The sequence below is a fragment of the Harpia harpyja genome (genome assembly GCF_026419915.1).
Source record: "Harpia harpyja isolate bHarHar1 chromosome 27 unlocalized genomic scaffold, bHarHar1 primary haplotype SUPER_27_unloc_1, whole genome shotgun sequence".
NCBI classification, from domain to species: Eukaryota; Metazoa; Chordata; class Aves; order Accipitriformes; family Accipitridae; genus Harpia; species Harpia harpyja.
Window position 1 is genome coordinate 32,969 of NW_026293179.1, and position 13,248 is coordinate 46,216.

The 13,248-nt window shown below is 65.1% G+C and overlaps 2 protein-coding genes across 3 annotated transcripts; one reads left to right on the top strand and one right to left on the bottom strand.

Annotated features, from left to right (window-relative positions):
* The first annotated feature begins 1,357 nt into the window (after positions 1-1,357).
* Positions 1,358-4,684, top strand: LOC128138036 (zinc finger translocation-associated protein-like). Its single transcript, XM_052779318.1, has 3 exons — positions 1,358-1,693; positions 2,871-3,240; positions 4,330-4,684. Exons 1-3 carry the CDS (start codon positions 1,636-1,638, stop codon positions 4,682-4,684), a joined length of 783 nt encoding a protein of 260 aa, XP_052635278.1. The 5' UTR covers positions 1,358-1,635.
* Positions 4,685-6,645: 1,961 nt separating this feature from the next.
* RTN3 (reticulon 3) lies at positions 6,646-12,538 on the bottom strand. Of its 2 annotated transcripts, XM_052779321.1 has the most exons (7): positions 12,331-12,530; positions 7,947-8,154; positions 7,380-7,518; positions 7,218-7,287; positions 7,027-7,073; positions 6,845-6,903; positions 6,646-6,709 (listed from the first exon to the last, which is right to left on the bottom strand). In XM_052779321.1, exons 1-7 carry the CDS (start codon positions 12,443-12,445, stop codon positions 6,664-6,666), a joined length of 684 nt encoding a protein of 227 aa, XP_052635281.1. In that variant the 5' UTR covers positions 12,446-12,530; the 3' UTR covers positions 6,646-6,663. The 2 variants fall into 2 exon arrangements, with proteins under 2 accessions (XP_052635281.1, XP_052635282.1); XM_052779322.1 differs by lacking the exons at positions 6,646-6,709; positions 6,845-6,903; positions 7,027-7,073; ... (1 more) ...; positions 7,380-7,518; positions 7,947-8,154 and adding exons at positions 8,915-9,469; positions 10,648-10,704 and having other exon boundaries at positions 12,331-12,538.
* Positions 12,539-13,248: the final 710 nt, after the last annotated feature.

Consider the following 13,248-nt stretch of genomic DNA (forward strand, 5'->3'; position numbering starts at 1 on the left):
CAACCCACTCAGACCCCCCTTTCCCCTCACAAAAAGGACCCCCGGCCCCCTCAGACCCCCTTTTCCCCACAAACCGACCTCAGATCCCCCCCCCTTTTCCCCTCACAAAACGGCCCACGATCCCCTCACGGAGGGGCCGGGCTCCCCTCAGACACCCCCCCCCCCTTCCCCTCACAGAGGCCCTCCCCGTCGTCGACCCTACCTGTTCCGCGTCTCTCTCGTTGACGGTAGGCAGAGGGCTACGACCGCTGCTCGACATGGCGGCCCCCCCCCCCCGCCGCCGGCGACTATCGCGATAGGGGGAAGCCGCGGCAGGCGGTGTGCGGGGAGGGGGAAGGGGAGGTGGGGGAGAGGGGAACCCCGGGCCACGCTCAAGGAGCGGGGGGAGGCCAGGCCACCGGCATGGGGGAGGCCGGGGAGGGGGACGGGAGAGGAGAAGGGGGGGAGAGGGGAGCGGGCGGCGAGTCCGCCCGGCCGCCGCCGCCGCCTCACACTCGCGCCTCCTCAGCACCCAGCGGCTCCCAACATGGCCGCCACCGCCGGCCCTCGGCCATTTCCGCCGCCGCGCCGGAAACACCCGACACGCCTCCCACTCTTCTTCGGCTCTTTCCGGATAGATTCGGCTCGGTGTTCCCTCTCCCGGCTTCGGGCGTTTCCGGAGGCGGTTCCGGAATCACCCGACGACTCTCACCGGCCCCACCCCGGCGCGGAAAGACCCGAAGCCTCCTTCGGCAATTTCCGCTGACAGCCGCGGGAAGAACCGAGCTCCGCCTCCGCCGCCCCTTCCCCGAGTAGATCCGGAAACACCCGAACGCCTCTCGGCCACCATCGGATCTTTCCGTTCACTGACGGAAACACCCGAGCGGAGCCGAATCCCCCCTCCCCATCCCTGCTGGCGACCCCAAAGGGGGAAGGGGGGGAGACCCGGGCGCCTGGGTCCTTTCCCCGCTTTTTGGGGCGGGGGTGGGCACGGTCCCGGACGCCTGGCTTCTCCCCAGGCACTGGAGGGAGGTGGGAGGGGGCCCGGACGCCTGGGTACACTGGCTGTTCTGGGGAGGGGCACTGGGAGCACTGGGAGGGGGAACCGGTCCAGAGTGGGCCAAGCCTAGGAGATGGGGCGGGACCAGCTGGGGAAGCCACGCCCGCTTTCCCCAAAGGGAGGGTGTGGTCTCCCCGCCCAGACCACGCCCTTTCTGGACCAAAGGGGCGGGGCCAGCCCAGGGATGGGGAGGGGGGGTGGTGGTGATGGCTTCTTGGGTGCCCCATAGGTCTGGGGACCCCGGGGCGATGCTGCAGGGTGGGGGTGGGAATGGGGGGGGGGCTGCATGGGGGAGGGGAGCATCCAGGGGCTCCCCCTTCCCCCTCTCCTGGGCAACCCCCCCCTTTAAAATCTTTTTTATAGGGTGGGTTCGCTTTTCGGGGGAGGGGGGCGGGCTGAGACCGGACGGCAACTCATCGCCCCCCACCGCAGCCCCCCGCCGAGGGGCGGGGCGGCCTTGCGGGGGGGATGGGAAAGGCGTGCGGCCCCTTTAAATTTACCCAGGAGCCCTTAAAGGAGCCCCAGGGGCCCCACGGCGGCGTCCCCACCCCGGCCGGCCCCTGCCCGCCACCGTCGCCGCCGCCCCGGGCCCCGCCATGGAGCCCCCGAACCCCCACCCCGACCCCGGACCTCTCCCGCACCCGGACCGCCCAGGTGAGCACCGACGCAGGGGATGGGGGGGGGGAGAGGATGGGGGGTGGTCAGTGCGGCCCCTTTAAGGAGACCCCTCTCCCGCGGAGGGGGAGCTGGGCTCCCCCTTCACGCACAATGGGAGCGATGCTGGCCCTTTAAGATCCCCCCCCCCCCGGCCCTGGGGGTGACTCCATCCCTTTGCCATCCTCCTGTCATCCTCTAGGATGCCCCTGGCCCTTTAAGATACCCCCCATCCAATTTAGGATGCTCCTGTCGCTTTAAGATGCCCCTGTCACTTTAAGATGCCCCTGCCCCTTTAAGATGCTCCTGTCCTTTTAACATGCCCCCATCCAATTTGGGATGCCCCCATCCTTTTAAGGTGTCCCTATCCCTTTAAGATGTCCCTGTCTCTTTAAGATGCCCCCATCCAATTTAGGATGCCCCTGGTCCTTTAAGGTGCCGCTGTCACTTTAAGATATCCCCACCCTCTTTAACCACCCCCAGCCCCTCTGACATGCCCCTGCCCCTTTAAGGGCCCCTCCCCTTTGACATGCCCCACCCCTTTTAAATACCCCTTTACAAGCCCCGCCCCTTGAAGTGTGCTGCTCTTTTAACACACCCTGTCTCTTTAAGAGCCCCCCCTCGCCCTTTTAAGATGCCCCATCCCTGTGGACCCCCCATTTTTGATGCCCCTGCCCCTTTAAGAACTTCCCTTTCTCCTTTAAGAGCCCCCGGTCTCGTGTCCCCCCCTCCCCTCCAGATCCCCCTAATTTGAGGTCACCCCTGCGGGCCGTGTCCCCCTCCCAAGCAGGACTGAGACCCCCAACCTGGGGGACCGCCCCCCATAGGGTCCCCCAAGACCCTCATGTTGGGGTGTCCCCCCCCAGGATCCCCAAATTCCCCCCCAAAGTGGGTCCCCTCAGGCTCTGCTATCCCTGAGGACCCCAAAAGCCCCCCTGCCCATAAATGTCCCCCTCAAGGGCCCCCCATGACCAGGGACTGCTGAGACTTCCTCATCCCTGGGGACCCCCCCCGTACTCAAGTCCCCCAACCCCTGGAGCTCCCCCAAATCTCCCCCCCCCCCATCCCTGGAGCCCCCCATACATCAATCCCCCAAGACCCTTCCATCCCTTAGACACCCCCACCCCCCAAATCCATACCCCTCCCCTCCATCACCCACCCCCCCCGCTCCTCGCAGCCTCCCCGCCAGAGCCGGGACCGCGGGGGGGCCGTCGGAGCTCAGACCACTGCGAAGCTCGAGCGTCGCGGCCGGGTCGGAGCCGTATCCCGGGTCGGGATCACCGTCGGTATTACCACGAACGTTGGCGAGCCGAATACCTGATGGAGTTCAACGCGGCGCGACACGGGATGCTCTGCATGGTTTGCGGCAGCGCCCTCGCCACCCTCAAGCTCAGCACCATCAAGCGCCATATCCGGCAGAAACATCCCTATTCCGGCGCTTGGGGACCCCGCGAGAAGCAGCTCGTCCTCCGCTCCTGGGATTCCCACCTGGGTCTCCACGCCCACCCCGACGGACCCCCCCGGTGCCGGTGGTGGCAGCGGGACAGGTATGGCGACGGACGGACTGTGTTGGGGAGCCTTTGGTGTGGGGACACCTAATGTGGGCCCCCCCCCCCAAAGTGGAGCCCTGCCCTCTTTAAGCTGAGCTGTGTCCCTTTAAATGTGGCCACGCCCCCTTTCATGTGGGGCTCCCTAAATCTGAGCTGTGGCCCTTTAAATGTGGCTCCTCCCCCACAGCTGCACCATGCTTTTTTAAATGTAGGCCACTCGTCCTTTAATGTGACCCCCCCAAAGGTGGGTCACACCCCCTTTAATCTGAGCCGTGGCCCTTTAAATGTGGGCCACGCCTCCATTAAGGCAATCATGTCCCTTTAAATATTGGACACGCCCCCTCCAGTGTGGGTCCCCCCCCTACACACACCCCCTTGAACCTGACCCACGCCCATTTAAATGTGGGCCCCCGCCTCCTTTTAAGCCAGGCCCCGCCTTCTTCAAATGGAGCCCCGCCCCCTTTTAAATGGCCTGATGCCCCTTTAAGACAAGCTCCGCCCCGGGGCTGACAAGGCCACACCCCCTCCTGCAGCTCACACCCACTTGCCCTCAGCCGCGCCCCCAAACACACCAGACGTGTTTAGGCCCCGCCCTTTCCCACCAGCTCTTTCCCTGCTGCCCCCGCCCCTTTCCCCAGCCCCGCCCACCTCACGGTTGGGCTCCGCCCCCCCAGCCCATGTCCCCCCAGCGCAGGGACCTGGAGCTCCGCTGTCCCCAGCGTGTCCCTGGGGACCCCGGCCCCTCCCCGGGGACCCATGGTGTCCCCAGCGCACCCCCATGTCCCCAGGGTCCCTGCCCCACGTCCCCAAGGTGTCCCAAATACATCCCCCCCATGTCCCCAAGGTCCCTGCCCCATGTCCCCACATCCCCAAGGTGTCCCCAATACATCCCCCCATGTCCCCAAGGTGTCCCCAATACATCCCCCCATGTCCCCAAAGGTATCCCCAAGGTCCCTGCCCCACGTCCCCAAGGTGTCCCCAATACATCCCTCCCCGTCCCCAAGGTGTCCCCAACACCCCCAAGGTGTGTCCCCCCCTCCAACCCACCTCCCCGCGCTGAGGCTGCCGTCCCCCCCCCCCCCCCAGGCTCCCCGTCCCCCACCCGTCCCCGCCGTCATCGTCGTCGAGGCTGCCCGCGTCCCCCGTCCCCCCGAGGCGGGAAAACGTCCCCTTCGGGGTTACCGGTGACGAGGGTCCGCCCGGGGGGGGACTCGCTCCGGGGGTGGCTGCGGGCCGAGCTGCTGCTGGACCTGGAGGCGGGGGGGAACCGGCTGCGGTGCCTGCTCTGCGCCCGCGCCCTGCCCTCGCTGCACCTCGGGGACATCCGCCGCCACGCGCTGGCCGCCCACCCCGGCACCCTCCGCCTCGGCCCCGGCGAACGTGGGGCGCTCCTGCGCGCCTGCCGGGGACGGGGACACGGGGGCGGCGATGGTGTTCCTGAGGGTGAGAGGGTGATGGGGACGGCTGGGGGACGGGGGGTAAATGGGGACGGTGGGGGGTGTGGGGACACTGGGGTAAATGGGGACGGTGGGGGACATGGGGATGGTGGGGGACGTGGGGACACTGGGGTAAATGGGGACGGTGGGGGACATGGGGATGGTGGGGGGTGTGGGGACGCTGGGGTAAATGGGGATGGTGGGGACAGTGGGGGACGTGGGGACACTGGGGTAAATGGGGATGGTGGGGGACATGGGGACAGTGGGGGGTGTGGGGACGGTGGGGGACGTGGGGATGCTGGGGTAAATGGGGATGGTGGGGGGTGTGGGGACAGTGGGGTAAACAGGGATGGTGGGGGATATGGGGACACTGGGGTAAATGGGGACGGTGGGGGACGTGGGGGACGTGGGGACACTGGGGTAAATGGGGATGGTGGGGGGTGTGGGGACACTGGGGTAAATGGGGACGGTGGGGGGTGTGGGGACACTGGGGGACATGGGGACAGTGGGGGACGTGGGGACACTGGGGTAAATGGGGATGGTGGGGGACGTGGGGACGGTGGGGGGTGTGGGCACAGTGGGGTAAATGGGGACGGTGGGGGACGTGGGGACAGTGGGGGACATGGGGACACTGGGGGGTGTGGGGACACTGGGGTAAATGGGGACGGTGGGGGGTGTGGGGACACTGGGGTGAATGGGGACAGCGGGGGGGGGGATGGACATGGGGACACCACAGGGCCACCGTGGGGGCCAAGCGTGTCCCCACCCAGGGACAGGCTGGGGGGGGACAGGGCTGTCCCCGCTCCCCCCAGCCCCGCAGCCCCCCAGCCCCGCCGAGGAGGAGGAGGAGGATGAAGCAGCAGCCGCTGAGGCCGAAGCAGCCGCCACAGGGGAGGAGGAAGAGGAAGAGGAGGAAGAGGAGGGCGCGGGGGGGGCCCCCCCCGGGGGGCTGTGGCCGCCGCAGCCCCCCCCTCTTCTCCCTGCGCCCTGGGGCCCCCCCCGCCTGCACCGCCTGAGCCCCCGGGGGACAGGGACACTGTTGGGGGGGGACGACACACATCACATGGAGGGGGGGGAAACTGAGGCACGGGGGGGGGGATGGGACACAGAGACCCCCCCTCAGTGTCCCCAGTCCCACCCCCAGAGCCATGTCCCCCCCCCCAGTATCACCAGTGCCCTCCCCACGCCTCAGAGGTGGCACCTATGGGTCCCCTCAATGGTGTCACCGGTCCCCAACGCTCCTCCCCCCCCCCCCGCGGTGTCACTCTTATTTATGCGTGTCCCCCCCCCTTTTTTTTTCTATGCTCCCCCCCCCCCGTTTTTGTACATGACACCCCTCAATAAACCTGTTCCTGGATGCCCCGTGGAATGAGGCGGCGGGGGGGGGGACGACAATGACAGACACGGGGACATTTTGGGGGGGACATGGGGATATTTTGGGGGGGGGGGGCACGGCAGCGCAAAGCGGGGAGCAGAGGCGTCCGTCGCGGTGTTTTATTGATGCCGCTTCCCCGCGGACGGATTGGGGGGGGGTCCCCTGTTTTCCCCCCACCGCAAATTGCTGGGGGGGGGGACTGAGGGGGGGCGCAGTGCGGTTTGGGGGGGCTGCGGGAGGGGGCTGAGCCCCCCCTCAAGGGGCTTTGCCCCGCCCCCCCCCAATTTACAGCAGTTACAGACATTTCACTTCAATTAACGTTAAAAAAAAATAAAGAGGAGGGAGAAACGAGCTGGGGGGGGATCCCCCCCCCAGGGGAGTGGGAGGGGGGTTTTGGGGTGCAGGGCCCCCCAATAGCCCCATAGCAGAGGCCAAGTCCAAGGCTGGGGGGGGGAGGGAAGGACAGACAGACACCACTGTGAGAGATGGAGGGAGTGTACGAGCTTGGGGGGGGGGGGTGTCTGAGTTTGGGGGGGGCCAGCAGACGAGCTCGGGTGGTGGGGGGGCACCAGCCGGGTACCCCGATATTTCCCCGCCACCCCCGGGGTTTTATTCCGGCTTCTTCTTGGCCAGGCCTGGGAGCTTCGCCTGGATCCTATGGGGAGAGGAGAGAGGTGAGAGGCTTGGGGGGGGGCACAGTGATTTTGGGGAGGGGCACGCAGCAATTTTGGGGGGGCCACGGCAATAGGGAGGGGGCAAAGTGATTTGGGGGGGTCCCGTCAGCACTTACTTGGCCATGAGGTCCTTGGTCTGGTTGCGGGCGATGCCCACGTAGTGATCGATCTGCACCTGGTAGGGGGGGGCAAGGGGGGAATTTAAATGGGCACTCCCCCCATTTTGGGGGTGCCCCTCTCCTTTTTGGTGTACCCTCCCTCCATTTTGGGGGTGTCCCCCTTCCATTTTGCGGCTCACCTTGTACTTCTCGTAGAGGGGCGGGAGGGTGAAGGCCAACAGCTCGGCTGCGAGAGAGACAGAGGGTTCAGCGCCACAGGATGAGGGGGGCCAAGCCCCCCCCAGAGTTATTTTTTTGGGGGGCCACCCCAAAAATTAAAAATTTGGGGAAGTTATTTTATAAGGGGAGGGGGGCAAAGCCCGACTCTTACCGAGGATGAGGAGGGTGATGCCATTGAAGACGGCTCCCACGTAGGTCAGCAGCCACATCGACATGGCCAGCTGGGGCGGGGGGGTAAAGGATAAGAGGAGCGTTTTGGGGGGGTCCCGGGGAGGGGAAGAGGAGGATGAGGAGGGGGAGGAAGGCCCGTTACCTTCACGGAATCCACCAGATCCTCCACCAAGAAGAGGCGGAGGAGTAACCGCAGCGCCTGGTTGAGGTGGAGGGCGACGGTGGTGGCGTGAGCCTGGAAGGTCTCGGGGGACAAGGTCACGTCCAGCTCCAGGTAAGCTCTGAGATGGGGGGGTGGCACAGTCAGGTGAGGGTGGGGGCACCCCAAAAATCCTGTTCTATAACCCAAAAATCCCCCTCTGCACCCCAAAACCTTCATCTGTCCTTCAGAGGCGGAAAGAGCGGCCAGGCTGCTATGCATCACCGGATGGGTGAGGTTGCTGTCCCCTGGGGGGTGTCCCCAAGCTCCCACCCCCCCCAGAAATGGGGGGAGACCCCAAAATCCTCCCCCTGCACCCCAAAAGCCCCCCTGCACCCTAAACTCCCCCCCAAAACCTTCATCCTTCCTACGGAGGGGGAAAGAGCGGCTGGGCCACCGAGCGCATCACCCAGCCACCATCCCTGGGTGGGGGGAAGGGGGCTGCCCACAACACCCCTCCCCCCCCAAAATTGGCGGGGGGGGGACGACACCCCCAAAAATATCCCTCACCGAAAGGGGTGCCCTTCTTCCGACTTCTGGACAGCCTGGACGACGGCTTTGTAGACGCGGAGGCTGATGGTGACGGAGAGCAGGGCCAGGGCGAGGTGGGCGACCACGCTGACGGCGCTGAGGGTGGCCAGGGAGAGGAGGAGGAGGAGGCTGGCGCCGAAGACGATCCCCGTCTTCCTCACATCCCGCCAGAAGAGGAGGTCGTGGGCTGTTGGGGACACAGAGGTGACAAAGGGGGGGTGACACGGGGCACCCCGTGTCTCCCCCCCCCCCCCCATCACAGGTGGTGGCTGGTTGCGTCCTCTCCGATGGCTTTGTCTCTCTTTGATTCGCCTCAATTCGCCCCAAAACGGGTCCGGCGCTGTCCCTGTACCCCCCCATTCACTCGTTAGACACAGGCATTAATTAACCCACCCCCCCCTCATTACAAACAGGCGTTAATTACCCCCTCCCCAGTGTGACGGCGGGTTTTGCCAAAAATCCCCCTTTTTTTACACCAAAACAAGACGTAGATGCTGGGCTCCCCCCACCAACATCCCCAGCGGCGTTTTGGGGCTGGATCCCCCCTTTTTGCCTCACTCCTCCTTTAACCCCTCACTTTTTTGCCCCCCCTTTATTGGGGGGGGTCTAGCTGCAGCCCCCCCAACCTGCTGTTTTGGGGGTGACTCAGCGGCAGCGGCGATGATTTTGGGATAAAAAAAAACTGGCGTTTTTTGTTCTTTTTTTTTTTACCTGCCAGGCAGGGGAGGAGCTGGGTCCCCGGGGGGGGTTCGGCCAGGTCCCCAGGGGGATTTGGGGTATCCCGGGGGGGCTCCCCCAATTCCCGCAGCGCCCGCAGGGTCAGCCGCTCCTCCTCCCAGTCCCGGGCAGCGGGGCGGGGGGGTGTTTCGGGAAGGGGGGGGTGGCGGCGGCGCGACGGTGATGCCAGTGCCGCCGGCGGTGGCACGGTGCCGGGGAAGGGTGCCGGGGGGATCCTCGACCGGCGCTTCCTCGATGACAGTGTCGTCGGAATCGCCCGAGCTGTCGGCTTCAACGCCGGTGTTACCGCTACCGCCAGCGTCACCGCTGCTACCGGTGTCACCGTTACCACCGGTGATGCCGTTACCCGCCGTTACGCTCCACCAAATCCCAGCTGAGCAACTCGTTGGTAAAACTGTGCATCTCCCGGACGCACTTGGACACCTCTTCCAACGCCGCGGCGGTGCCGGATGTTTGCCGGCACAATCCGGTGGGGACCTTAGCGGTGACGCCGGTGAGGCTACCGGCGCGAGGTTTCGCCGGGAAGTCGCAGACGCGATCCTCAGGGATTTGGCTCAGCACCTCGCGCTCCCCCAGCAGCGCGGCGGCGGTGCCGTATTCCCGGTCGAAGGCGGCACGATCCGGCACGACCTCGAAGGGCGATTCAGGGGAATCCGGTTCTTTCGAGGGGGGTGCCCCCGAGGAAGAGGAGGAGACAGCGGGGTGGGGGGCGGGGAGGAAGGCTCCTCGACCTCCTTGTCCCCCTGGTGCCGCTTCGGCGCCCGCTGGGGCCGGAGAGAGGGGAGAGAGTCAGGCGTGAGGGGCAAGGCGATTTGGGGGGGGGGGGGGGGGGGGGGGGGGGGGTGGGCACAGCATGCATGGGGGGGCCCGCCATGCACCCAGCTGCACCCCAAGCGACGTTTTGGGGGTGTCCCCCCCCCTCGGCACAGCCATGCTGGGGGGGGGGTGAGCAGGTCCCGCGGCGGCGCGAACAGTCGGACGCTCCCCCCCCCTCCCCAAATACACCCCAAAACCTGCAGGTTTAGCACCAGGAAGGGGGGGATCCCGCTGGGGACCTCGGTTTGGGGCTAAAACCAGCTGGATTGGGTCTGGAGTGAGGATGAGGGGGGGCAGGATTCAGCCCCCCCCCCCCTCCCCAAAGGGTGTGGGACCCCAGCGTGGTCGCAGCCTCCCTCCGCCCACTCTTGGGCCAAGATGGGAGGATTTTGGGTCCTCCAGGGCTGGGAGGGGGGTTTTGGGGCTCCTCACCTTCCCCCCCACCTCCACCCCAAATTTCAGGGCCGGATCCAGGCAGGGGGGTCGCACACAGACACAGACGGCGGCGGGTGGGACGCGGGCGCAGGCGGGTCGTGGATTTTTTTGAGGCCAAACAACGAGAAACGGCGAATTCCTCCTCAGCCGGGCGAGCAGCAGCAGTGGAGGGGTGGGGGGGGGGCCGTGCAAAGCAGAAGCAGCAGCCGTGGGGCACAGGCGACGCGCGGGGGGGAGGCACAGCCACGGGGCAGGCAAGAAGCCGTGGGGCAGGGGGGGATGAAGCCTTGGGGCAAGTGCTTGCCCGGAAAGAGGAAAAAGAAATTCTGTTAATAAGTAGGAAGAAAAAAGCAAAAGAAAAATGTCTATTTTTGGTGGGTTTTAAACAAACCCCCCCAGCCTCAGCTGCCATTTTAGGGGGGGTCTCAGGACCCTTTTGCCCCCCCAAAATGAGCTGCAGGCAAAGCCCCCCAAAAGCAGGGGCTATTTTTAGGGTCCGTCATCATTCCCCCCCCGCCCCAAGCCACCAGCAGCACCTGGACGGAGAGCACAGTGGCATCGGGAACCCCAAACCGGCATTGGGGACCCCCCCAAATCCAAGGGGGTCATTTTAGGGTTACGGCCTTCCCCCCCACCTCGACATTTTTCTTCCTGGGGGGTGCAGGAAAGTGTGGCGGGGGGGGAGACTTGCCTGGTGAAGCCGCAAAGAGAGAGACAGGCTGGGAGGAGGAGGAAGAAGCGGGGGGATCTGCAAGAAAACATAGAGGGTGAGAGCTCAGTGCCCCGGGGGGGGGGCCCCCCCAAAACCAACACCCTCCCCCGAGCCCCCCCCCCAAACCCGTCAGGGTCAGGGTGTCACTCCCTGAAGCAGGGAGGGGGTTTCACTTCGACGCAGCAAGGCTTCATCCCGCTGTCCGGTGTCTTTTTGGGGTGCTGATGGTTTTTTTTGGGGTGAACTCCCCCCCAAAATGGGACCGATCGCTGCCTCTTCACCTCGAAAACAGGCAGATGGGGGGAGGGGTGGCTTGAGCACCCCCAAACCCTCACGGTTGGAGTCTGTGTACCCTTTTCCACAGGGTTTTACCCCAAAGCGGGGAGTGTCAGGCGCCGGCGGTTTCACACTCACAAAAGAGGGGGGTTCCCGGGGGTTTTGGGGGTACCCGGTTGTACCGCAGAAGGGGAACAGGGTTTCCTCCAGTTTCCCTTTTTTTGGGGCGATGTTGTGTCACCTGCCGCCGCCTCTGCGACGCGAGAGACCGTCAGGCGAATTCCGGTTTTGACCAAATTTGGGTTTTTTTACCCCATTTTCCCCACGCTGATCAGGCTGTTTGGGGCAGGAGTCCGGCGCAGCGGCTGTCCCCACCAGGTGACAACAGCCGGAGCACAGATGGCGTCGTGTCACCCCAAAATCTCCACCTTCCCTTCCCCTTGGCACTGGACCTCTAGGGAAGCTCCCCCCGCTACTGCCAGGGTGATATTTGGGGTGAAACTGCAGGGTTTTGGGGCTCTGTGGCATCCGGCTGTGAAAACTGGGGTGAAAACACGGGAATCAGGGTGCACGGGCGGCAATCGCAAAATCGGGGCGCCCTGAAACGAGCGCTGGCATTCAGGGGGTGCCTCAGGGGTGAGGGGGAGGGCAAAGTGCCCCCCCCAAATGCCGGGGACCCCCCCAGCTCACCCTCCTGGGGCGGACGGACGGAGCAGCCTGGCCACCCAGTGACCTCCCTCCAAAAAAATCAACAGCCCCTTTTCTGCATGTTTTTCCCCCGTTTCTGCAGGATGCGGGACTGGATATGCCACTACCCCCCATATGTGCCCCCTTAAAGGCCTCTTTCCCCTATATCTGCCCTTTAAAGATTTCTTTCCCCTATATCTGCCCTTTAAAGGCCTCTTTCCCCTATATCTGCCCTTTAAAGGCCTCTTTCTCCTATATCTGCCCCCTTAAAGGCCTCTTCACCTCCTATCTGCCCCTTCAAGGCCTCTTTCCCTATACCCGCCCCTTAAAGGCCTCTTCTCCCCACATCTGCTCCCCTAAAGGCCACTTTATCTCATATCTGCCCCCCAGAAGCCTCTTTCCCCTATACCTACCCCCCTAAAGACCTCTCCCCCCTATAATTGCACCCCTAAAGGCCTCCGCCCCCCAGATCTGCCTCCTATAGGCCTCCTTCCCCTATATCTACCCCTCCAAGACCTCTTTCCCCTATATCTGCTCCTTAAAGGCCTCTTTCCCTCTCAGAATTGCCCCCTAAAGGCCTCCCCACCCCCATATCTGACCCCCTAAGGCCTCTTTCACCTCAGACCTACCCCCTAAAGGCCTCTTCCCGCCCCCCTTCCTCAGGCACCCCAGGCCCTCCAGGCCCCGCCAGGCCCTTACCGGCGCAGAAGGCGGAGCCAGCGGCCCCGCAGCCTCCGAGCTGGGGCTGTGACTGACCGGAGGAGGAGGAGGAGGATGAAGAAACGAAGGGGGACTGAGTAGTGGGGTCGGCCATGGCGGTGAGCGCGGAGACCCGCTCAAGCGCGTCCGTCCGGCGCGGCGGCCACGCACCGACTGGCGGGGCGGGGCCGGGCGGGGCGGGGCCGAGGCGAGTTGCGCATGCGCCAACAGCCGGGCATGCGCGGAAAGCCACACTCCCGCCGCAGCTCGGCGCTCCTGCGCATGCGCCGGGTGTGGGAGGAAGGGGGAGGGAATGCCGCCCTCGCTTTGCGCTCTGCGCATGCGTCCGTCGCGCCGTCGCCATGGCACCCGGCCTCTCTCAGCCACGCCCCCCCTCCCCGCGCGGTGCCTGATGGGAGTTGTAGTCCTAGCTAGGCCCCAGCTATAGGGGCGTCCATAGGGGGCGGGGGGGGGCTATGGGGTGTCCCCTATAGGTGGGAGGGGCCTGCAGGATGTCTTCTATAGGAGACAGAGGGGCCTTGCGCTCCTCCGAGGGTCAAACAGGGCCATCGGTTGTTCCCTATAGGGAGAAGGAGGGTATGGGGCGGGGGCTGCACCGCCTCACTCCATCCATAGGATCCCCTATAGGGTGGGCAGCACCATAGGGTGTCCCCTAAAGGGGGTGGGGGCCTGTAGAATGCTCCCTAGGGGGGCATTGGTGAGTCCTACGGTCCCCATAGGTCAGATGGGGTCCTACGACGTCCCCTATAGGGGGTGGGGAGAGCTATAGGGTATTCTTGGTAGCAAGCGGAGGGGCTTTACGGCCCTTCTGTAGGTCAAACCGGGCCGCAGCGCGCTCCCTATAGGGGAAAGGGGCTATAGGGTGACCCCCTAGGGCAGGCAGGGGCCTATAGAAAA

Excerpts from the sequence above, each read along its gene's own strand:
- RTN3 (XM_052779321.1), bottom strand. The coding sequence starts at position 12,445 with ATGGCCGACCCCACTACTCAGTCCCCCTTCGTTTCTTCATCCTCCTCC. Across the intron at positions 7,519-7,946 it reads GAAGAAGGGCACCCCTTTCG|AGCTTACCTGGAGCTGGACG; the intron begins GTGAGGGATATT and ends CCCCCATCTCAG. Across the intron at positions 7,288-7,379 it reads ATCTGGTGGATTCCGTGAAG|CTGGCCATGTCGATGTGGCT; the intron begins GTAACGGGCCTT and ends CCCCCGCCCCAG.
- LOC128138036 (XM_052779318.1), top strand. The coding sequence starts at position 1,636 with ATGGAGCCCCCGAACCCCCACCCCGACCCCGGACCTCTCCCGCACCCG. Across the intron at positions 1,694-2,870 it reads CCCGCACCCGGACCGCCCAG|CCTCCCCGCCAGAGCCGGGA; the intron begins GTGAGCACCGAC and ends CGCTCCTCGCAG. Across the intron at positions 3,241-4,329 it reads CGGTGGTGGCAGCGGGACAG|GCTCCCCGTCCCCCACCCGT; the intron begins GTATGGCGACGG and ends CCCCCCCCCCAG.